This window comes from Capra hircus, chromosome 11 (assembly GCF_001704415.2).
Source record: "Capra hircus breed San Clemente chromosome 11, ASM170441v1, whole genome shotgun sequence".
NCBI classification, from domain to species: domain Eukaryota; kingdom Metazoa; phylum Chordata; class Mammalia; order Artiodactyla; family Bovidae; genus Capra; species Capra hircus.
In genome coordinates, this window is record NC_030818.1 from 19,401,121 (window position 1) to 19,423,538 (window position 22,418).

General features: G+C 40.9%; 3 protein-coding genes across 7 annotated transcripts in view; 1 reads left to right on the forward strand and 2 right to left on the reverse strand.

Moving 5' to 3' along the window:
* Positions 1-289, reverse strand: part of HEATR5B (HEAT repeat containing 5B) — a 99,621-nt gene extending 99,332 nt beyond the window's left edge. For both annotated transcript variants that reach the window (XM_005686481.3, XM_005686482.3), the window contains exon 1: positions 203-289. The gene's annotated coding sequence lies outside the window, so the exon portion shown is untranslated. The remainder of the gene's footprint in view (positions 1-202) is intronic.
* Positions 343-16,514, forward strand: GPATCH11 (G-patch domain containing 11). Of its 2 annotated transcripts, XM_018055125.1 has the most exons (10): positions 343-504; positions 2,182-2,298; positions 5,657-5,728; positions 6,259-6,485; positions 7,607-7,648; positions 8,396-8,516; positions 8,638-8,728; positions 9,909-10,025; positions 12,816-12,897; positions 13,601-16,514. In XM_018055125.1, the coding sequence occupies exons 3-10, from the start codon at positions 5,670-5,672 to the stop codon at positions 13,654-13,656; spliced, it is 795 nt and encodes a 264-aa protein (XP_017910614.1). In that variant the 5' UTR covers positions 343-504; positions 2,182-2,298; positions 5,657-5,669; the 3' UTR covers positions 13,657-16,514. The 2 variants fall into 2 exon arrangements, with proteins under 2 accessions (XP_017910614.1, XP_005686541.2); XM_005686484.3 differs by lacking the exon at positions 2,182-2,298.
* The window catches only part of EIF2AK2 (eukaryotic translation initiation factor 2 alpha kinase 2), a 33,630-nt gene continuing 31,651 nt past the window's right edge, over positions 20,440-22,418 (reverse strand). For all 3 annotated transcript variants that reach the window (XM_018055123.1, XM_018055121.1, XM_018055124.1), the window contains 2 exons: positions 22,253-22,303; positions 20,440-22,175 (listed from right to left, as the gene is read on the reverse strand). In XM_018055123.1, coding sequence (XP_017910612.1) covers positions 22,053-22,175; positions 22,253-22,303 — 174 coding nt within the window. In that variant the 3' untranslated portion in view covers positions 20,440-22,052. The remainder of the gene's footprint in view (positions 22,176-22,252; positions 22,304-22,418) is intronic.

Genomic DNA, 22,418 nt, shown 5'->3' on the forward strand with positions numbered 1-22,418 from the left:
GCCTGGGGGAAATGCAGGAGGCGCCGCAGGCCTGGGCGCCGGTCACCCGGGCTCTCAACCCCAGGAGTCGGCGGCTGAAAAGTTAAAGTGTTCATTACGAACTGGGATTCCGTCCCCAGCCCTCTGACAACGTGGTGGTGGGGACTTTGGGGAAGGGGATGTGTCAACGCGCAGGCTCTAGCTGCAGACTCGGCGGCCTCACCTCCTATTTCTGGCAGGGGCGCCTCAGCAGAGCTCCAGGGCCTGAAGCAGCCGCCGAGGGACCCGGATGCCCCGCCTCCCACACTCCAGCCGGCAGGAAGCGCAGGGAGAGCGCGTGCGCGGAAGGCTGATCCTGCGCAAGCGCACTTAACCGCGCCCGCCAAGCCCCTCCTGCCGCAGGTTTCCAATTGATCCTGTTTTCGGAAACTCAGGAGCGAGCCGAGGCCGGGAGGTCCTTAGGTTGGTGTGTGTCTGCGCTGCAAGCGCTCTCTAGAGCTGGCCTGGGACGAGCAGAGCTTCCAGGTAAGGGGCTGTGGGCGCCTGTCGAATGATAAACAGTGGTGACCTGTACACTGGCTGTAACTAGCCATCACACCATCTCCTGTGTTCCCACCCACGAGTGATGAAGTTTGTGGGACGATTGCAGCTAGGAGGGGCGCCAGGAGGGAAGGGATCGGCGGTCCCTGCAGGGAGTGTTTGGGACAGGCGTTTCTTGTCATCTTTCTGCTGTGCATTCAGCTACTTAGTCCATCTCTTCACTTGGATGTGTAATGAGACTCTCAGTACATTCGAAGCATCACTTTTTTTTTAGAGTATGTTTGAATTACAGTGTTGTGTATTGCAATGTACAGCCACTGCTGTACAGCAAAATGGCTCATTTATACATACATATATATTTCCATATTCTTTTCCACTATGGCTTATCACAAAATATTGACAGTAATTCCCTGTGCTATACAGTAAGGTGTTGTTCATATATTCTCTTTGAATCTACTACTCCCAAACTACCAATCCATCCGTCTTCCTATCTCCTCCCTTTGGCAACCACCAGTATATTTTCTCTATGTCCATGATTCTGTCTTTATTTCATAAATAAATAGGTTCATTTGTGTCATATTTTAGGTTCCACATATATCATATGGGAGAAGGAAATGGCAAACCACTCCAGTGTTCTTGCCTGGAGAATCCCAGGGATGGGGGAGACTGGTGGGCTGCTGTCTATGGAGTCGCACAGAGTCGGATACGACTGAAGTGACTTAGCAGCAGCATGTATCATATGGGATTTGTCTTTCTCCTTCTGACTTGCTTCACTTAGTATGATTATTTCTCGTGACATCCATGTTGCTGCAAATGGCACTGTTTTGTTCTTTATCCATTTCTTTATCCATTCATCTGTCAGCGGACATTTAGGTTATTTCCGTGTCTTAGCTATTGTGAAGAGCTGCTATGAACACAGGGGTGAAGCAGCACTCTTGTTGACACCTCCCCCCTGCTCTCTGCCAGAAAACAAACAAAAACAAAACCTGATGCTGCAATCTGACCATTTCCAAGAACTGGTAACTCCATTCTTCCAGATATTCAAACCAAAAGCCTTGGGGTCACCGTTGGCATCAATCTTTCCCATGCCACCTCCAATCCCATTATCCCTATCTTCAGAATATACCCAGAATCCAATGGTTTCTCATCACTTCCATTGCTGTCTTCCATCAAACCCGGGTCTCCCGCATTGTAGGCAGACGCTTTACCATCTGAGCCACCAGGGAAATCCATTGCTGTCTAGCCACTGTCATTCTGTCTGGATTATCACCTTGTGAAGTTTAACCTTATGTTTCATGGGAATAGATGATGCTGGGAAACATATTGTACCCATAAAAAGGGGGCTTAAATGACCTGTAACCCCTATTCTTGTCTGCATAGACCTTTAGAGCTAAATAGGTCCCTTAAAAATAATCTAATCCTATTTGCAGTAGAAACAGCTCTGAGACATGATTTGTGTGTGTATGTGTGGTATTAAGCAAACTATTTACCTATACTGAGTCTTAATTAAAGCAGGACTAACTGTATCTGGCAGGCTACAGTTCATGGGGTCACAGAGAGTCAGATATGACTGAGTGACTAGGCACAGTACAATTGTACCTATCTTACAGAGCTGTTAATGGTAATTAATGTTTCTTTTTATTTTTATCTATTTATTTGTAGGGCTGCACTACTTAGTTGTAGCATGGGGGATCTAGTTCCTTGACAAGGATTTAACCCATACCCCTGCGTTGGGAGCACAGAGGCTTAATCACTAGACCACCAAGGAAGTCGTTAATGGTAATTAAATAGAATGAAAATGTTTGATATATTAAGTAGGTGTTTCATTCACTACATCAAAGCCTTTGACTGTGTGGGTCACAACAAACTGTGGAAAATTCTTAAAGAGATGGGAATACCAGACCATCTGACCTGCCTCCTGAGAAATGTGTATACAGGTCAAGAAGCAACAGTTAGAACTGGACATGGAACAACACACTGGTTCCAAATTGGGAAAGGAGTATGTCAAGGCTGTATATTGTCACCCTGCTTATTTAGCTTATAAGCAGAGTACATGATGCAAAATGTTGGGCTAGATGAAGCACAAGCTGGAATCAAGATTTCCAGGAGAAGTATTAATAACCTCAGATACACAGATTGGTCACCTGATGCGAACAGCTGACTCGTTTGAAAAGACCCTAATGCTTGGAAAGATTGAAGGCAGGAGGAGAAGGGGACGACAGAGGATGAGATGGTTGGATGGCATCACCGACTCAATGGGCATGAGTTTAAGTAAACTCCAGGAGCTGGTGATGGACAGGGAGGCCTGGTGTGCTGCAGTCCATGGGGTCGCAAAGAGTCGGACTTAACTGGCAACTGAACTGAATGCAGATGACACCACCCTATGGCAGAAAGCGAAGAAAAACTTAAGAGCCTCTTGATGAAAGTGAAAGAGGAGAATGAAAAAGTTGGCTTAAAACTCAACATTCAGAAAACTAAGATCATGGCATCTGGTCCCATCACTTCATGGCAAATAGATGGGGAAAAAATGGAAACAGTGAGAGATTATTTTGGGGGTACCAAAATCACTGCAGATGGTGACTGCATCCATGAAATTAAAAGACACTTGCTCCTTGGAAGAAAAGCTATGACCAAACTAGACAGCATATTAAAAAGCAGAGACATTACTTTGCCAATTAAGGTCCATCTAGTCCAAGCTATGGTTTTCCCAGTAGTCATGTGAGAGTTGGATCATAAAGAAGGCTGAGCGCTGAAGAATTGATGCTTTCGAACTGTTGTGCTGAAGAAGACCCTTGAGGATTCCTTGGACTGCAAGTAGATCAAACCAGTCAATCCTAAAGAAAATCAACCCTAAATATTCATTAGAAGGAATGATGCTGAAGCTGAAGCTCCAATACTGTAGCCACCTGATGCGCAGAACCGACTCACTGGGAGACAGAGGATGAAACGATTGGATGGCATCACCAACTCAATGGACATGAGTTTGAGCCAACTCCGGGAGATGGTGAAGGACAGGGAAGCCTGGTGTGCTGCAGTCCATGGGGTCTCAAAGAGTCGGACACAACTGAGCAACTGAATAACAACAACAGGGAAAGAGATGCTTATTTGCCCTGTTTAGGCCATCCCCTCCCCTCTTACTAGGATAGGGTACTATAACTGGCCACCTTATGTCTCAGGAAGTACTAATTGCCACCCTCCAGTAGAACCACAAGGAAGGCAGAGGGCTGAGTTCCAAAAGGAGGGATGATGAACAGGCTGAAACAGCATGTGGGCACTGCAGCAAGTGACTCCATCTTGCATCCAGCAACTGCACCAGAAGCATTGACAGCACCTGGGAGGCTGTTAGAAATGCAGAGCCTCGGACTCGAGCTCAGAATCAGACTCTGCATTTTGAGAAACATGCTGCATGCTAAAAGTCGCTTCAGTTGACTCCTTGCGACCCTGTGGACTGACTGTAGCCTACCAGGCTCTTCTCTCCATGGGGATTCTCCAGGCAAGAATACTGGAGTGAGTTGCCATGCTCTTCTTCAGGGGATCTTTCCGACCCAGGGATTGAACCCACGTCTCCCTGCGTCCCCTGCGTTGCAGGCAGACTCTTTACTGCTGAGCTACCAGGGAAGCCCCAAGAAAATCCCAGGGCAGTTCATATACACAGGAAAGTTTGAAGTACACTTTTCTAGATAATTATTTTATCCCTTTAAGGGCTAATTATTACATGATTAAGGGCTAATTATTACATGATTTTAACTATTTTGGCTAAAACAGTCCTCAAAAGTGTTTCCATATAAGTGAAGTGTTAACTATATCTAGTTAGCAATGAACCGCTTGAACATGAAGTACTGTGGAGAGGCCTGGAGTGGTCAAGACAGGCCTTTGTAAAGGCGGGTAGCCTAGGCCTAGGAGGAATGAACTGTCTGCAGTGTGTTCAGAGGACAAGGAGACCATGTGGCATGAGTAATGAATCCTGAAAAAGAGTCAGGTCAGATTACGGGCGATCTCTCTGCTACCATGTGAAAGTGATCGTTCCCCCACTGCCCACAGGGGAAAATTTGCTGAAGGATTTGAAACCAGCAAGTAACATGCCCTGACTTATATTAAAAAAAAAAAAAAAAACCACTTTGGAGAGGTCATAGAGGACCTCTGTGGATGGGAAGAGGAGAGGCCAAAGGCAACAAGACCAATTAGGAAGCAGTTGTGACATTCAGGTGAGAAAGAAATGCCTGAACTAAAGTAGTGGTCACAACTATAAGAAAAAAATGCCCATGAGGGATAATGTGGAAGAAGAGTGGACAGAGGTTTATAAGAGGTCAGGAAGGGGGAGATGGTGGCAGCGTTAATTTGCAAATACAGAGATAAAGGCAATCAGCGTGGGGGAGAGAATGAGTTGTTTGGATTGTTGAGTTTGAGGGCTCAACCCAGAAGGATGTCAAGAGCACTTGAATATGGAGTAGGGTTCTAGAGAAAGGTCACAGCTGAGGATGCATGCAAGTTTATTTCCATTTTGGTAAACTGAAAATTAGTAGTTGTTACCATATGTAAAGGATTTCCCAGGTAGTGCTAGTGGCAAAGAACCCACCTGCCAACGCAGGGAACGTAAGAGATGCAGGTTCTATCCCTGGGTCGGGAAGATTCCCAGGAGGAGGGCATGGCAACCCACTCCAGTGTTCTTGCCTGGAGAATCACATGGACAGAGGAGCCTGGCAGGCTGCCATCCATAGGTTCACAAAGTGTCTGACACAACTGAAATGACTTAGCATTCATGCACACACACCATATGTGAAATAGGTAGCTAGTAGGAAGCTGCTGTCTAACACGGGGAGCTTAACACAGTGCCCTCTGACAACCTGGAGGGATGGAGTGAGGGCAGGATGGGGTGGGGTTGGGAGGGAGGTTCAAGAAGGAGGGGGCATGTGTATACTTATGGCTGATTCATGTTGTCGTATGGCAGAAACCAGCACAACATTATAAGGCAGTTATCCTTCAATTAAAAATAAATTTTAAAAATTGATGGTAGAAGAAGGTACAGCAATGTTCTCAAGATTGCACACATCTAGTAAGTGGTCATGCTGGGGTTTGAAATAAAACCTTGAATCTACATCTTAAAAAAAAAAAATTGTTCATCCTGTTTGCTTTGTAGATACTTTCGCCATATGAAGTTGAACATGGCAGAAGAGGAGGACTATATGTCTGATTCCTTCATTAATGTCCAGTAAGTAGATGTGCACACCCCATATAACGATGTGTGTAAGACATTAAGGAATTGGAGATTTTTAGGCAATGCCATTGATTCTAAAGGTGAGGTTGGAAATTTCGTCTCACTGCTTTATGAGAACATTTCCTACATGTCTGTGATACAAAGATACTTCTAATGCTAAGCATTTTACTTCTTTTTCTTCCACGCTACCAAGGACATTTTACTCTTTTCCTTTATTTCATCTTTTCACGTCTTGTTTCTACTTTTGAGAGTAGCCTTTTATTATTGCCAACCTCCTAGAAAAATTAGTCTATTTCTTATTTTTTCAACTCTACATTTTGTTTCTTACCATCTAATACCAGCCTTCATCGTTTTTACCAAAACAGCCATTCTCACAGGACATTGGTTACGTTCTAATAGTGGTGATAACAGAGATGCTCCTAAAGGTAGCACTGAAATATTAAGTAGTTTCAAGTGAGTAAGTGGCAAAGTTATGAGAAACTTCCATGTACTAGTCTAAAATAACCTTTTCCCTCATTCTTCAGAGACGATATCAGACCAGGCTTGCCAGTGCTGAGGCAAATCCGGGAAGCCCGCCGAAAAGAAGAAAAGCGACAGGAAGTGAATCTGAAAAACAGACAGAAGAGTATAAAACAAGAAGAACAAGAGAGACGTGACACAGGGTTGAAGAAAGCACTCGGCTGTGAAAACAAAGGGTTTGCTCTGCTTCAGAAGATGGGGTATAAAAGTGGTCAGGCCCTCGGCAAGAGCGGTGAGTCAGAGCCGGAAATGAACAGCTGTCCTTAACCGCCAAATGGTAACTTATTGATGGGGACCAGTGATGACTCTTTCCTCACTGTCTATCTACACAGAAACTGAAACAACTTAAGCTTCCTGGTCTCTTGTATGCTGGCAAGCTTATGGAGCACTTCCATCTTCCCATAGCCACTTTAGACATAAGCCATCCAGAGCTGCTTAGCAGCCCAGCTTGGCCCTGAAGGAGTGGGATGGATGAGGCTTGCCACAGAGGCAGCAGCTAAGAAGGATGACAGGAGAAGGGTTAAGAAGTGCAGTGGCCCCAGGCATTCTCTGGTGGTTCAGTGGCTAACGCCCTGCTCCCGATGCACCCCCGTCCCCAGTCAGGGAACTAGATCGCTGCATGCTGCAACTAAGACCTAGCACAGCCAAATAAGTAAATCAGTGTTTCTTTAAAACAGAAAGGGGGGCTTCCCTAGTGGTCCAGTAGTTCCAATGCAGAGGGGGAAGGTTCGATCCCTGTTCAGAAAGCTGAGATCCCACATGCCAAGTGGCAAAAACACCAAAACAAAGACTTTAGAAAATGACCCACATCAAAAATATCTTAAAGCAAAGTTCAGTGGCCCAAAGGACAGGGGAGCAACACTAGAGATGATGGCCGGACTCCCGGCCTGCTTGCTCTGTACGTGTGGCAGCTGCCTGGATGACCCCTCAGCTGGGGAAGCTCAGTTCTCACCTCTGTTTTAGGAATGAGATTGCTTATTAAGAGATAGAGGTCATATACATAGTGTCTTCTGTAAGCTGTTTTTCTCTTGTTCTCTCCTTTATTGCCATTGCTTTGATGTCCCTAGCAAGGCTTTGCTCTCTCTTAAGGCTGCCACCCTCTTGTATATATATCAGTGAAAATTCCTTCATTTAGGTGGCATTGGAGGCTGTCCATCAGCTTTATTGAGGACTTAGTATTTGAAGGCCGAGGGAAGTAGTTGATGTTGAGTATTGATGTTCAGTTCCAATTTTGAGTATCCCTGAAACTGGAAGGGATATGTATAGAACATTGTAAAGTTGCATACAGCATCTACCAGTAGTTTGAGGAAGAATTTCTAAAGTAATTTGTGTTTTGTTCTCTTTTTTTTTTAGGAGATGGTATTGTTGAACCAATTCCTCTCAATGTCAAAACAGGTATGTAATTATTGTTGCGGCTGTTTGCTGGTAATAACAACTTATACTTAAATATAACACATATACTGTTCAATAAATGGTTTTTCTATGGTGGTACTATTACAGTTCTTATGTAAAATGTTTCTTAAACTCCTAGACCTTTTAAACTAAAAGTAAGTTTTAATGAGTATAAAATAAAATTTAAATCATAAAAGTAACGGGAAAATTGTTGTGACCATCAAAAATACAAAGCTATTTTTATCTGTTGAATGTCCTAAAAGTATCCTGATTTATCCACTAAATGTTTCTCTTAATAATTGGACAAATTAAAGAGAAAAATATATATTTTTTATTTGTTCATCATATTTCTATAAAAGCATGACTGTTGATACGTATTTCCCAATTTGAAAAAAAAATGTGTATAGGATTGACATCTTTTTAGATCAGAATGATAATCTTTGTGAAAATCAAATTGTGAATTTGGATTAAAAAAAACTCCAGTGTTTTCTCCTGCCCTTCTTATCAGATGATTTTGAGTGATTGTACTGCAGTTAGAATTGCATTTAATTTGTAAGTATTTAGGTAATTCCCTGGCAGTCCAGTGGTTAGGACTCCATGCTTTCACTGCCAAGGACCTGGGTTAAATTCCTGGGTGGGAAACTGAGATCCTGCCAGCTGCAAGGCATGGCCACAAAAAAAAAATTTAAGTTGTCGCATTTTGACATACAAAGTCAGTAAGTTTCTCATCAGTGTTTCCTGTTTGAGCAGGGAAAAGTGGCATTGGTCATGAGACATTATTAAAACGGAAAGCAGAGGAAAAATTGGAAAGCTACAGAAGAAAGATTCACATGAAAAGCCAAGCTGAAGAAAAAGCAGCAGAACAGTTTCGGTAACTGAGCTGTCTTTAGTTTCATTGTTCCTTTATTATGGTATGTTTCCTGGTATTTGGGCATTTAACATGGATTACGAGAGCACAGACCTCTAGTGTACTATTTTTTTCTTTGAATTAGAATTCGACTTAAAAATAAGCAAGATGAAATGAAGCTAGAAGGAGATCTTAGAAGAAGTCAGAGAGCCTGTCAACAATTGGATACTCAGAAGGTAATCCTTTTACCTGCTTTCAGTTTGGTAAAGTATTTCGGCCCCCAGTATGATTTACCGTCTATGTATTTTTTGGCCTCACCACACAGCATGTGTGACCAGGGGTCAAACTTGTGCCCTCTGCATTGGAAGTGTACCCTCTACGTTACAAGTGTTGAGTCTTAACCACTGGACCACCAGGAATGTCCCATACATTTATTTTTAAAGAGAGAGAGAGAACTCCAAGCTTAGTGTATCTGCCTGTTCAAACTTTCAGATGCACTGTTGATCTGTGATAACTGGTATGCACAATAATGACTTGTTCACTGTAGGAACATATTCTGAATGATCTTTAAGCATTAAATACCGTTTTTCACTTAACTGTTCTCCATTTATTTGAATATTGATTACTCAGACTATTACATGTGGAAATTCTGTTCATTTGAATGTTTGGCCAATCAGAATAGCCTATTTTCAGTCCATATTCAGTAACTTCCATGTCTGTAACTAGTAAAATCATGTAGAATGCTATTTCAGATTCCAGTAGTCCTCAAAATTCAATTTTTGATTTGATTCTTCTTTAATTTTTTTATTTTGATGGTTCACCTACCAGCAAAATAAAGTGACTTCATTTAAAGTCTCAAAAATTGTTTCTAAAATTTCCCTTATATAAAATAGATCGCTGGAAGCAATCTCTTACTTTTCAGTATTTCCATAGCATGTTATTTTGAATATATGTCATGATACTTAAGACTTCTTAGCTATGTGTATCATTTTATACCCATTCAGCCACTTATCCCCATAGCTTCTTTTCCCTACTAGATTGTCAGCAGTTGGGAGGCAGTATTCTAACTGGGCTTTGCATCCCTATAGTTCCATAGTACAGGGTTTCCGAGGTGGCTCAGTGGTAAAGAATCCTCAATGCAGGAGACTCAGGTTTGATGCCTGGGTCACGAAGATCTCCTGGAGAAGGAAATGGCAACCCACACTAGTATTCTAAGCTGGAAAATTCCACGGACAGAAGAGCCTGGGGTCAGAGTCAGACACAACTGAGCAACTGAACTCACATGCACTGTTCCATGGTGTGGAACTTAAAGCAGTAAATATTTAGTTGAAAGAGTGAATTCATGTTGACATGAACAAACTTGTGATGATCTTTATGTTTAGCTTTGTTTAATTGGGAATAATTCTCCATTTTCAGAATATTCAAGTTCCCAGGGAGGCCTGGTACTGGTTGAGGCCTGAAGAGGAAACTGAAGAAGAGACAGAGGAAGAAAAAGAACAAGATGAAGATGAATATAAGAGTGAAGATTTAAGTGTATGGTTTGTTTGGTTTTTTTTTTGGAGTGGGGGAGGATAATTGCTTTACAATATTGTATTAGCCTCTGCCAGACACCAACATGAATCAGCCACATTAAATGAATGTTTTAGCACCAGTTCCTTAAGCTAGGTGTCTCAGCCTTGGCACAATTAACATTTTGAACCGGGTAATTGTTTGTTGTGGGGCTGTTCTGTACATTGTGAGTTATTTCATCGCATCTATGGCCTTCATCCACCATCCGCTGCACATCCCTCTTGTGACAACCAAAAATGTCTCCAGCTCGGTTCAGTTGCTCAGTCATGTCCAACTCTTTGCGACCCCATGGACTGCAATACACCAGGCTTCCCTGTCCATCACTAACTCTCAGAGTTTACTCAAACTCATGTCCATAGAGTTGGTGATGCCATCCAGCCATCTCATCCTCTGTTGTCCCCTTCACCTCCTGCCCTCAATCTTTCCCAGAATCAGTGTCTTTTCCAATGAGTCAGTTCTTCGCATCAGGTGGCCAGAGTATTGGAGTTTCAACTGCCGCATCAGTCCTTCCAATGAATATTCAGGACTGATTTCCTTTAGGATGGACTCGTTGGATCCCCTTGCAGTCGAAGGGACTCTCAAGAATCTTCTCCAACACCGCATTTCAAAAGCACCAATTCTTCGGTGCTCAGCTTTCTTTATAGTCTGACTCTCACATTCATACACGACTACTGGAAAAACCATAGCTTTGACTAGACGGACCTTAGTTGGAAAAGTAATGTCTCTGCTTTTTAATATGCTGTCTAGTTTGGTCATAGCTTTTCTTCCAAGGAGCAAGCGTCTTTTAATTTCATGGCTGCAGTAACCATCTGCAGTAATTTTGGAGCCCCTCAAAATAAAGTCTCACTGTTTCCATTGTTTCCCCATCTATTTGCCATGAAGTGATGGGACCAGATGCCATGATCTTATTTTTCTGAATGTTGAGTTTTAAGCCAGCTTTTCCACTCTCCTCTTTCACTTTCATCAAGAGGCTGTTTAGTTTTTCTTCGCTTTCTGCCATAAGGGTGGTGTCATCTGCATATCTGAGGTTATTGATATTTCTCCCAACAATCTTGATTCCAGCTTGTGCTTCTTCCAGTCCAGCCTTTCTTATGATATACTCTGCATATAAGTTAAATAAGCAGTGTGACAATATACAGCCTCGACATACTCCTTTCCCGATTTGGAACCAGTCTATCGTTCCATGTCCAGTTCTAACTGTTGCTTCTTGACCTGAATAAATATTTCTCAGGAGGCAGCTTAGGTGGTCTGGTATTCCCGTCTTGAAGAATTTTCTGCAGTTGGTTGTGATCCACACCGTCAAAGGCTTTGGCATAGTCAGTAAAGCAGAAATAGATGTTTTTCTGGAACTCTCTTCCTTTTTCAGTGATTCAGTGGATGTTGGCAATTTGATCTCTGGTTCCTCTGCCTTTTCTAAATCTGGCTTGAACATCTGAAAGTTCATGGTTCATATACTGTTGAAGCCTGGCTTGGAGAATTTTGAGCATTACTTTGCTAGCGTGTGAGATGTGTGTAATTGTGCAGTAGTTTGAATATTCTTTGGCATTGCCTTTCTTTGGGATTGGAATGAAAACTGACCTTTTCCAATCCTGTGGCCACTGCCAAGTTTTCCAAATTTGCTGGCATTTGGAGTGCCGCACTTTTACAGAATCATCTTTTAGGATTTGAAAGAGCTCAACTGGAATTCTATCACCTCCACTGGCTTTGTTTGTAGTGATGCTTTCTAAGGCCCACTTGACTTCACATTCCAGGCTGTCTGGCTCTAGGTGAGTGATCACACCATTGTGGTTGTCTGGGTCACAAAGATCTTTTTTGTATAGTTCTGTGTATTCTTGCCTCCTCTTCTTAATATCTTTTGCTTCTGTTAGGTCCATACTGTTTCTGTCCTTTATTGTGCCCACCTTTGCGTGAAATGTTCCCTTGATATCTCGGATTTTCTTGAAGAGATCTCTCGTCTTTCCCTTCTATTGTTTTTCTCTATTTCTTTGCTTTGATCACTGAGAAAGGCTTTCTTATGTCTCCAGACATTGCTAAATTTTCACCTGAGGGAAAAAAATCACTCCTAGTTGAGAACTACTGCATTATAGGTTTATTTTATTAACCCTAAATCAAAACTTCATGTAAATGGCCCTTTTAGCTTCATTTTACCCCTCTCACCTTAGTTTGGATGATGTATAAGCTGCCAATGTAAATTATGGTGATTTCTACCTTGTTTCCTATTGAACCTCGAATCTTCAAGTAATTCTGAGCACCTCCTCCCCCCAGCTCAGCCACAAACAAAACAAAGTCAAAAAACACAATTCAAAGTACGTAGAGAGTTTTCAAGAAAAGAATACACATTTCCATGGTTACTTGTATAAAAGAGTGTGTTGGAAACATTCACAATTTGAAAAATCTATGTTCCACCTAACTGGGAAACCATTGATGAGAACTCTAGTGGCAGAGTGAGACAGTTTCACCCAGATTCTTTGAAACTATTAATAGGAGGGGTCTTTAAAGGATGCTGATTCTAATAGAGCCAGCCACAATCTATTGTTGAAATGTTAACAAGTGGTCTGTGTTGTGTCTGACAGAAGTGAAACAGGGCAGCTAGTAAACTGGGACATGTTCTAATATATTCCACCCTTGACACCTCTCCTAACTGACTGAGAGTGTATCAGAAGATTTATGGCCTTGGGGTAATTCAGCATAATCTAAGAGACCTAAAAACAAAAATTCTGTTCGGTGTAAACCATTAATGTGGTTGTATCCTAGGTACTGGAAAAATTACAAATACTGACTAGTTATTTAAGAGAAGAACATCTGTATTGTATTTGGTGTGGAACAGCCTATGAAGGTAAGAAGATACTTTATACTTTTGAAAACTATTGGATACAAATGCTCTTTGATTTCGGCTTTGATTTTTTTTTCTTTTATGAAAGTCATGTTTCCATAGACAATGGAAATTTTTTATTCCATCCAAAGGGCAATGTTGGATGAATGCTTTAAAGAAATAGGGGGTAGAGAAAGAAATGAGGGTTAATTAAAGGTGCCTTTAACTTTTCAGACACTGAATGTGCAGAAGGGAATTTTTCAGTCTTCTATTTCACAAGAAAGAATTTTTCAATCAGTTGAAGATGATACATTTTTTCATGCTTTATTTTTCCACAATTTTTCAGCTACCAGAAAGACATAGTAAATTTTTAGAACTAATTTATTTGTACTTAGGTAGAATATTGTCTGTGAACCATAAAAATCAGGATGATGAAATCCACTCCATTTTTTTTTTCATTGTAAGGAAAGAAATGATTAAAACATGTCAGATGTCTTAAAGACACAAGTGCTTTCTTTTCTAGCACTTGCCCAAGCCAGCTTTAACTTGAACCTAAGGACTGTGTACTTGAGTGAAGAATTTGGGGTTATTGTATCTTTTCCTGGTTTGTTTAGCAGAGTAAGGAAGCAGACACAACTACAAAATACATGTTATGCTGAAACAATTTCCTAAAATAGTTTACTGTGCAATTTGTATTAATTGTTTCTTTTCCTCACATGAATTACAGATAAAGAAGACCTGTCTTCAAATTGTCCAGGACCAACTTCTGCAGATCATGACTAAGATTATTCTCAACAAAGTGGAAGCTTGGCAAATGTTCTTGTTTCCTAAAGACAGATAGTTGGGCTGTTAGAATTCCCACATTTTTTATGCCAGTAAAGAAAGGGGACTTCATATGTTTTGTTCTTTTTGTACATTAGAAGTACTTTGTACTTTAGAATATAATTGTTTACTAACTTCAACATATAATGGAAAGCCATGGCAGAGCACAGGTATTATAGAAACCAGCAATTACAGTTCATGACTCTGTCCTGACGTGTATGGGGTTTAAGGACACCAGCTCTCTTATTCCCTTCTTCACTTTGGAACAAATTGAGAAATAAGACATGAGAGTTTGAGATCAAAATATCAGTTTTATTACTAACGGAATGAAGAGCTACTTGACTTGTTCTCCAGCCACACTCCCTGTGAGATCTCCCTGCTTAGAGAGGGCTGCAGACCTTGCCTCAGAGGAAGGATAGAGCCCATGTCAGCTGTCAAGGCGAGAGAGCCAACCCTCGGGGCAGAGGAGAGGCACGCATCCTCAGTTCATTTTCCCAAAACCACTCATCAGGAGAGATTCAGCTCTGTTCAGAAAGGACAAATACAGGCTCGCAGAACTGCTTCCCACAATTCTGTCTTCCAAGGAGCAAGAAGAGGTTCCCTTCCCTGCATGCAAGCGTGAGGAGGAGGTGAAAAGTATTCCCCTCAATGAGAGTAATGTCAGAGGCAAGGTTCCAGTAGTAGTACTTAAATCTAATGAGTTTTAGAGACAAAGTAATTATATTCCACAAAATCATGAGTTTTCATGGCAGTGTGTGTATCCATTGCAAGTTTTGGCTAAAGAAACAATAGTTGGGAGTAACCTGAAACATCAGGTGATCCAAATTCCTTATCGTTTGACATCATTCCCAGCAGGTGGTAATCCTACTTCTACCTTGATTTGTCCAACCGCAGAGAGCTCACTGCCTTAAAAGAGCTGGGTAGCACTAAGTCATTTTTAAAGTTATTTTTCTGTCTTAAGCTGAATTCTGCTTCCCTATAACTTAACCAAATACAGCTAGAGACACACCATGTGGCACATTCCTAGAGCGCTCCATGTAAGTTTGGGCATTAAAATCATGAACCTTTTTTAAAGTTCCCAAGCTCAGGTACTACCCTTAGTGACTTGATTCAGCTAATCTAGGATAGTTTCTAGATATCTATTTATTTTAAAGTTCTGAGTCTGGGTGCTCTAGGTTAAAACAGAGCACAACTATTCTTTGGATCAAGTTGTGACCTTACCTGTACAGTTTTATAGCTCACCTTTCTGAAGCACTGAGCGAGATCAGCCTCTTATAAACAGCATACTTGAGAACATAGCAGAAGCTAACCTACACTTACCCAAGTTATCAATAGTATGAGTTGTATTAACCTCTGACCTAATATGACCTAATTCACTTGTCCTCAAGTTTAACTTGGAGAGCTTTAAAAAAATGATAATACAAAGATTATCATACTTCCAGAGAATCTATATAATCGATCACTCTGGCCTGAGCACCACTCTCTTTGATACCAACACGCAGTAGAGTTTGAAAACCTAGTCAATGTCTGGGCCTCAGTTCTTCATGTAGAAACTGAATTATTATTTTTATGAGTATAAATACATATGTAAAATATTGGACATATAGTTGGACAATACTGTTTTGATATTTACCTTTTTCATAGTAACATTGTATTGACAGATAAAACATGAGTACATCTTCTTGCAGTTACAATCACATGCTTGCCTGTCATTTTAGCCATCATACTGACATTCATTCTGTCAGACCCAAAGCCATGTGGATTCTTTCAGACAGAATGGAGTTAGGAACTGGCTTCTTCTTCTTGTACTATGGGAATACCTGCCCAGTGGCCCAGAGTATTTTAAATATGTTCATGAATATATTCATTAGCATACGAATAGGAATAACCTTGACGGAACCCATGAGTCCACCAGAGTGGTGGTCTGCATTTCCAGGCCAGAGGCCAGCACTCAGCCTGCCTTGGAGAGTGGGAGACATCCCTCTGTTCTTACCACCACCAATGAAAACTACAGATTTTCAGTATGAGTAAAAGCTTACTTTTATTCATAAACACCTTTTACAAGTTCATAACCAGACGATAATGAAAACCAAAGGGTGCAAAATACTGAAAAGAATTTTTAAACTTGCTTTAGAACATATGTGACATTTGAAACATAAATTTTAACAGGTCAGGTTGTCATTTACTTTTGACCATATTATGTTAATACTATGTTTATTTTCAAAGTCCTGTCTAGAATTTCTAAAATGTTTGATTTTCCTCATTATAAACTCAAAATACCAGAGCTTCTAAAATTCAAAATAAAGAGATTTTAATATACCAAAGGTTTACCTACCTACCTTCAAGTGTTATTTACCAACATTTAATTGTTGAAATTTTACAATGAACATTATTTCATATCAGACACATTTTATAGGATCAGGCATTTAAAATTCTTGGCACTTTTATTCCCTACTAATTAAAAAGCACTTAGAGAGTTCCTGCTTTATGCAGAGTAATACACTTGCTCCCTTAAGGTAAATCAACTGTCCCTGCTTTCCAGAAATTTACAAGGAGGGGGACACCCACACAGGAATAACTTGAGTGCCAAGGCAAACTGATAAGTACCATATTGAAGTACTAAGCACTAGCAGTACTAGGGAGAAGCTTCATTCTGTATGGGAGCTGGGAAAACACTATGGTAGCAACACTGAATTTGGGCTCTGACCATCATTTTCATATCCAAAGTCACTAGGAAGGAGTTACGGTAAGACCCATGTTTCTACTCCTAGGTATATGCCCAGGAGAAATGGAAACATGTTCACATAAAACTTGCACACGAATATTCATAGCAGTATTCATAATAGCCAGAAAACAGAAACCCAAATGTCCACCAGCTGATGAGTAGGTGAATTAAATGTAATGTATCCATGTAGTTGAATATTATTTGGCAACAGAAGGGAAAGGAATTTCCACCCAAGCTATATCATAGACGACACTTGAAAACATAGTAAGTGAAAGTGATCACATGTTGTATGATTGTGTTGTATGATTGCACTTTAATGAAATGTCCCAAGCAGGCAAGTCTATGGAGATTGAAAGTGGGTGAGTGGTTGCAGAGAATTCGGGGAAGAGGAGGAAAGCCTGCTAACAAGTACAGGGTTTCTTTCTGGGGAGATGAAAGTGTTTTGAAATTGACTGTAGTGATGGCTGCACAACTCTGAATATACTAAACACCACTGAACTGTATACTTTAAATGGGGTGAATTTTACAGTATGCAAAATTATGTCTCAATACAGCTGTTATTTTACGAAAAAAAGGAAAAGATTGAAGGGAATTTTAGGTAGAAACCATAGCTAAGAGCCATTGAGCACAAAAGCCTATTTAGGTGACCCTGAGCAGACCTGTGTGGCTGGAACTTAATCAGGTAATGCTGAACACAGGATGCAAAACAGGAGCGCCCAGAGGAGCACAGCCCTGCCAACACTTTGACTTGAGCCCAGTGAAACTCTGGCCTCCCGAACTGTAAGAAAATAAATAGGTGTTGTTTTCAGCCGCCGGTTTTGTGGTCCTTTGGTTACAGCAGCTCTAGGAAACTAATACAGGTCTCAATCATATTGACCCCTGAAGAGCCACACATATTTGAGATATCTGATTTGCCTCAAGAGTTTTACCCATTACATGGACTTTAGTCCTATAAGCCAGTAATGGGCTTCCTGGTGGCTCAGATGGTAAAGAATCCACCTGTAATGCGGGAGACCTGGGTTCTGCATTTAGTATAAGCCAGTGGGGCCTCTGTACACCTGTCAACTGTTGTCCCTGTATCTGTGACCATTCTGAGGAAATGTCAGGACTGGAGTAGCTCACGGTCACAGATGTGAAACCACAGATGCTAGGGAGTGGACTGACATGTAGATATAAAGGGTAAATATCTAAATGGAGATGTCCAGCATACTTTTGTTTCTGAGCCCTTTCCTCTATGTACTCTCCCTGGGCAAGCTCTTGGATTCAAAGTTAAGCACCAGGGCTTATTTCCAGATAAGACCCACATCTCGTTTGTGTGAGGATTCCAGCTCATCCTTCAAGTACCTCCCCTGCATTTCCGAGATCTGCTCTACATTCACTCTTGAATATTTCGGCAGCACCTCAAACTCGACATCTGCAAACGAGATCCAGCATTTCACCTCCTCAATGTGCTGCACCTCACACCATGGTGATACCTGAACCATTGCTCCACTATTGCTTAAATTCTAACTAAAAACTGTGTAATACAGAACAGTGTGAGACAAAATGTCTCTCAGTTATGTGTGGCTCACTGAAGGGGTTAATTTGATTGAGACTTGGACCTTCTGTAACAGCATCATACTTCTGGTGCTCACCATCAGAGCAACCTGGAGGTATTCTCTGATTACCTAAATCCTCACATCCGATTAGATGCCAGCTCCTCTTGGTTCTGTCCCCTCCCATTGTCCTGGTCCGCTTAGCCTCTCGGACTTCTGACCTTTCAATAGTCTTTGCCTGCTCCAACCTAGTCTAAACACAGTTTCAAAGTATAGATTGGATCACATTCCTGCCTAAAAAAAAAGAAAAATAAAAGCCAAAAAACCTCTTTGTCACCTTTGGAGGTTGCTGAGGTGCCACCTCATTCTAAAAATTAATAACTATTAATCCCATCTTTTCCATTCAGTTTCTGGGCTTCCCTGTCTGCCAATGCAGGAGACACGGGTTCAATCCCAGGATTGGGAAGAGCCCCTGGAGAAGGAAATGGCAACCCACTCCAGTATTCCTTCCTGGAAAATCCCACAGACAGAGGAGCCTGGCGGGATACAGTCCATGGGATCGCAAAGAAGTCAGACATGACTTAGCGATTAAACAACAACCCATTCAGCTTTAGAGAAAATTCTTTCAAGAATCATAGATAATAAATGCAAAAGGTTTGATAGAATCTGAAAATCAGTTTTGCAACCCCTAATGAAATAATGGATCCAGGCAATAGTCATCAATGGCTGCTAACACTGTTAGATGAAAGACCGATAAGGAAAATTGACGGTAGTGGATGACAGCACCGCAAGTGAGTCGCTCAGTCGCGTCCGACTCTCTGCGACCCCATGGACGATACACTGCATGGAATTCTCCAGGCCAGAATACTGGAGTGGGTAGCCTTTCCCTTCTCCAGGGGATCTTCCCAACCCAGGCACCACCACAAATCACCCATCAAACTTAAAATCACCAAAAGTGGAACAGTCAGACATGCTCCTCCTGGAGTGATGCAAAACATACAGCATCATTCCCTAACACAATGTATAAGAAATACATTGTATGTTGATTTTCACATTATTTCTATGTGAGGTGACTCCTCTCTATACACACACACACTACAGCATCATCTAGGGAGTATTCTTGGAAAAAATTTTCAGACCATAATCAAATCAATTTTTTAGATCTAACTAGACACCATGGGGATACCATCAGCCAAATCCTAAATGAAGGAAGTTCTATAGGATTTATGAACTAGTTCCTTCCTCAAATAAAAGTCAAGAGGAAAGAAACGAAACGCAGGGTAATGTTATAGAGTAAAAGTACTCCTCCCCTGGAGGAGGAAATGGCAACCCACTCCAGTATTCTTGCCTTGGAGAATGCCATGGATGGAGGAGCCTGGCTGGCTACAGCCCAAAGGGTCACAAAGAGTTGGACATTACTGAATGACTAAGTGTATACATACATAACCATATTTATGTTCACCCTGATTTTTGCTGAACATTTGTAAGTTGCAAATGTCAAGCCACTTCACCCCTAAATATTTCTGTATGCACTGCCTAAGAAAATGTAAGACATCTTCTGGTATGACAATATCATTATCATTATCAATATTATCACACCTAAGAAAATTAACAATTATTCTATAAATTCATTTAATATGCAGTCTATATTCAAATGTTCTCAATTATCTCAAAAATGTCTTTTATAGCTATTTCCTGGGTTTTTCCTTTTTTTTTTTGTATGTATATACCAGGATACAATCAAGAGTCAAGCATTGCATTTGGTCATGGTATCTCTAGTCTCTCTGTATTTAGAAGAGTTCCTCTACTTTCTTGTTTTTTTTCATCGTCCTGACTTTTTGAGAAACCCAAGTTAATTACCTTATCAGTGACTTCATTCAGGATTTGGCTAGTCATTTCCTCATGATTAATTTCCAGTTAAACACTGTGGGCAAGAAAACTAAACAGCTGACAGTGTATAATTCTTACATCACTTCAGGAGGGGTGTGTTGTTAAGTGCTTCCACTTTTGGTGATGCTGAACCTTTAATTACTTGGTTATTGTGGTGACAAGATCTTTTCATTTTCAAGATACATTTTCCCCTTCGTAATATCATCTGTGGCACTATATTTACATCCTTTTGTGGCTCCTGTTTCCCAATACCTTTTCAACCAATGGTTTTAGCATCCATTGATTAACCTTGCCTTAATCAAATACTGCACTGGGAGCTGAAGACCATATTAATTGCTTTCAATTACACTTTTTAGAAATTGCTATAAATCTTGACAGAAGTATTTTCTATTACTATGATTTTTCTGTTAAGCTTAAACTTGGCTCATTTTAAAAATTATAAAATTACACGATGATTTTAGAATGATAGTTGGTTGCTGCTGTGTGCTCAGCCACTCCCGACTCTTTGGGACCCCATGGACTGTAGCCCACCAGGCTCCTCTGTCCGTGTAATTTTCCAGGCAAGAATACTGAAGCGGGTTGCCATTTCCTCACTCCAGGGGATCTTCCCCACCCAGGGATCGCACCCACCTCTCCTGCTTCTCCTGCCTTGGAAGGCGGATTCTTTCCCACTGCGCCACCTGGGAAGGCAGCTGGTTACTACAAAGCTTAAAGTAACCCTCAAGTTCTTCCAAGATGCCGCCTTAATTATGTTCTGGCCCAGGTGGCCAAGGCAGGAGATACAGGAAACGCAGGTGCAATCCCTGGGTAAGGATGATCCTCTGAGTGAGGAAATGGCAACCCACTCCAACATTCTGGCCTAGAAGATTCCACAGACAGAGGAGCCTGGCGGGCTACAGTCCACGGGGTCACAAAGAGATGGACACAACAGAGCAACTAAGCACGTTCCAACAGCAATTCACAGAACCAAACTAGTACACCCAATTTCTCAAATCTGTCTTTTCCAGGATGCATCCCAGGCCCTTTGTCCAGGCTCCTCACGTGGTCTGCTCTCTATTCGTCTCAATCCTTCACAGACTTGGAAGTCTCACTGGAACGTCACTTCTAAGCTTGCCAGGGTTCCTCGGTATGTGATCTCACCCTTCCAGACTGACTGTTTTCTGTGCTCAGCTATTGTCTTACAGCACAATTATCATCTCTTTAAAGTGTCTGTTAGAACATGTACAAAATATATTTAAGAGAAGTAAAATAATTATGCGGTAAACACTAGTGGACTCAACATGCAGTGTAAGAAAAAAAATCAACTGTTAACTCTGAAATCTCTCCTGTCCCTCCTCAGAGAAAATCACTGTCAGAATCTAATAATCGTTCTCACTCCCTTCCTTCCCTGTTTTGTTTACCACATTCGTTTGGATACCTGAACACACTCGTTTCACACCTATTCCACTTAGCCTATTCTTTTAGCTTTATGTTAATGGAATCATTCCGTGTATAGTTTCTGCTTTGTTCCCTTAACACATGTTCCTGAGAGATTTGTCATGTTAGTGGGTTCAGCTGACATCCCTTCATTTTCACGCTACACATACAGTATTCTAGTGTGTGAGTATAACACCGCTTGTGCATCCTCTCTTCTGGTGCACATTAGCCCTGTCTCCTATTCTTCTGGCTGTTATGAACAGGGTTTCCATGAACATTCTTGTCGGTGTGTATGTAGCAATGGAACTGATAGCTTCTCAGGAAAGGATGTACACATTTAAGTTTGCTAGATGATACCAGATTGCTTTCAGAAGCGATTATAAGTGATTATAAGCGATTACTTATCTTTTTTGCTTATTTTTTCATGGATCACCATATTCTCCTACTAGATTGTTAGCTATTTAAGACAGAGATAGATCTGATACTATTTTTGCCTAGAAACATTAGGCATTTAATAAATATTCATTAATTAATTGATTCACTGATTGGTATTAAAAAGAAAATTTGAGGGATTCTTTTGGTATTTTCATAATAAGAAGATGATCCATGGGAAAGTCAAACGTAAGAATGTTTCTGAAGTAAGAAAAAATGTAAACCTTTCTTCAAACGTGGCAAAAAAAAATTAAGAGAAAAAATGAAAATAGAAGATAAATACCATCAATATTCCCAAGCAGAATTTAGAAAGTTACAGGAAAATGGAATTATCAGAAGCAGGATACTTTTTTAAGTATCTAACATGTGTTTCGTTTCTTTTTTTCTGTAACATTATTCCACTCCCTCAAAGTCTTCAGTATCTCAGATGTGGTAGGTCGTTTCTTGGGGTCCACTGAGAGTAATTTCTTTAGAAGATCTTTCTGTAATGACAGTAAGAGTCAATTCTAGGAACGAAAACATTGCAATAAACAAAATTCAATTATTTTTAAATGCTTACTTCTTTGTCGTCAAATACATCTAATTTGCCTCTCCTTAGATCTTCAAATAACTAGAAATTAAACATATATATGTTTATTAGGAAATGATTCACTTTGGAGAAAAACAAACTTAGAAAGTACTAAAGGCTGGGGATACCAGAATTCTAGGATATTTCTAGATTTTTA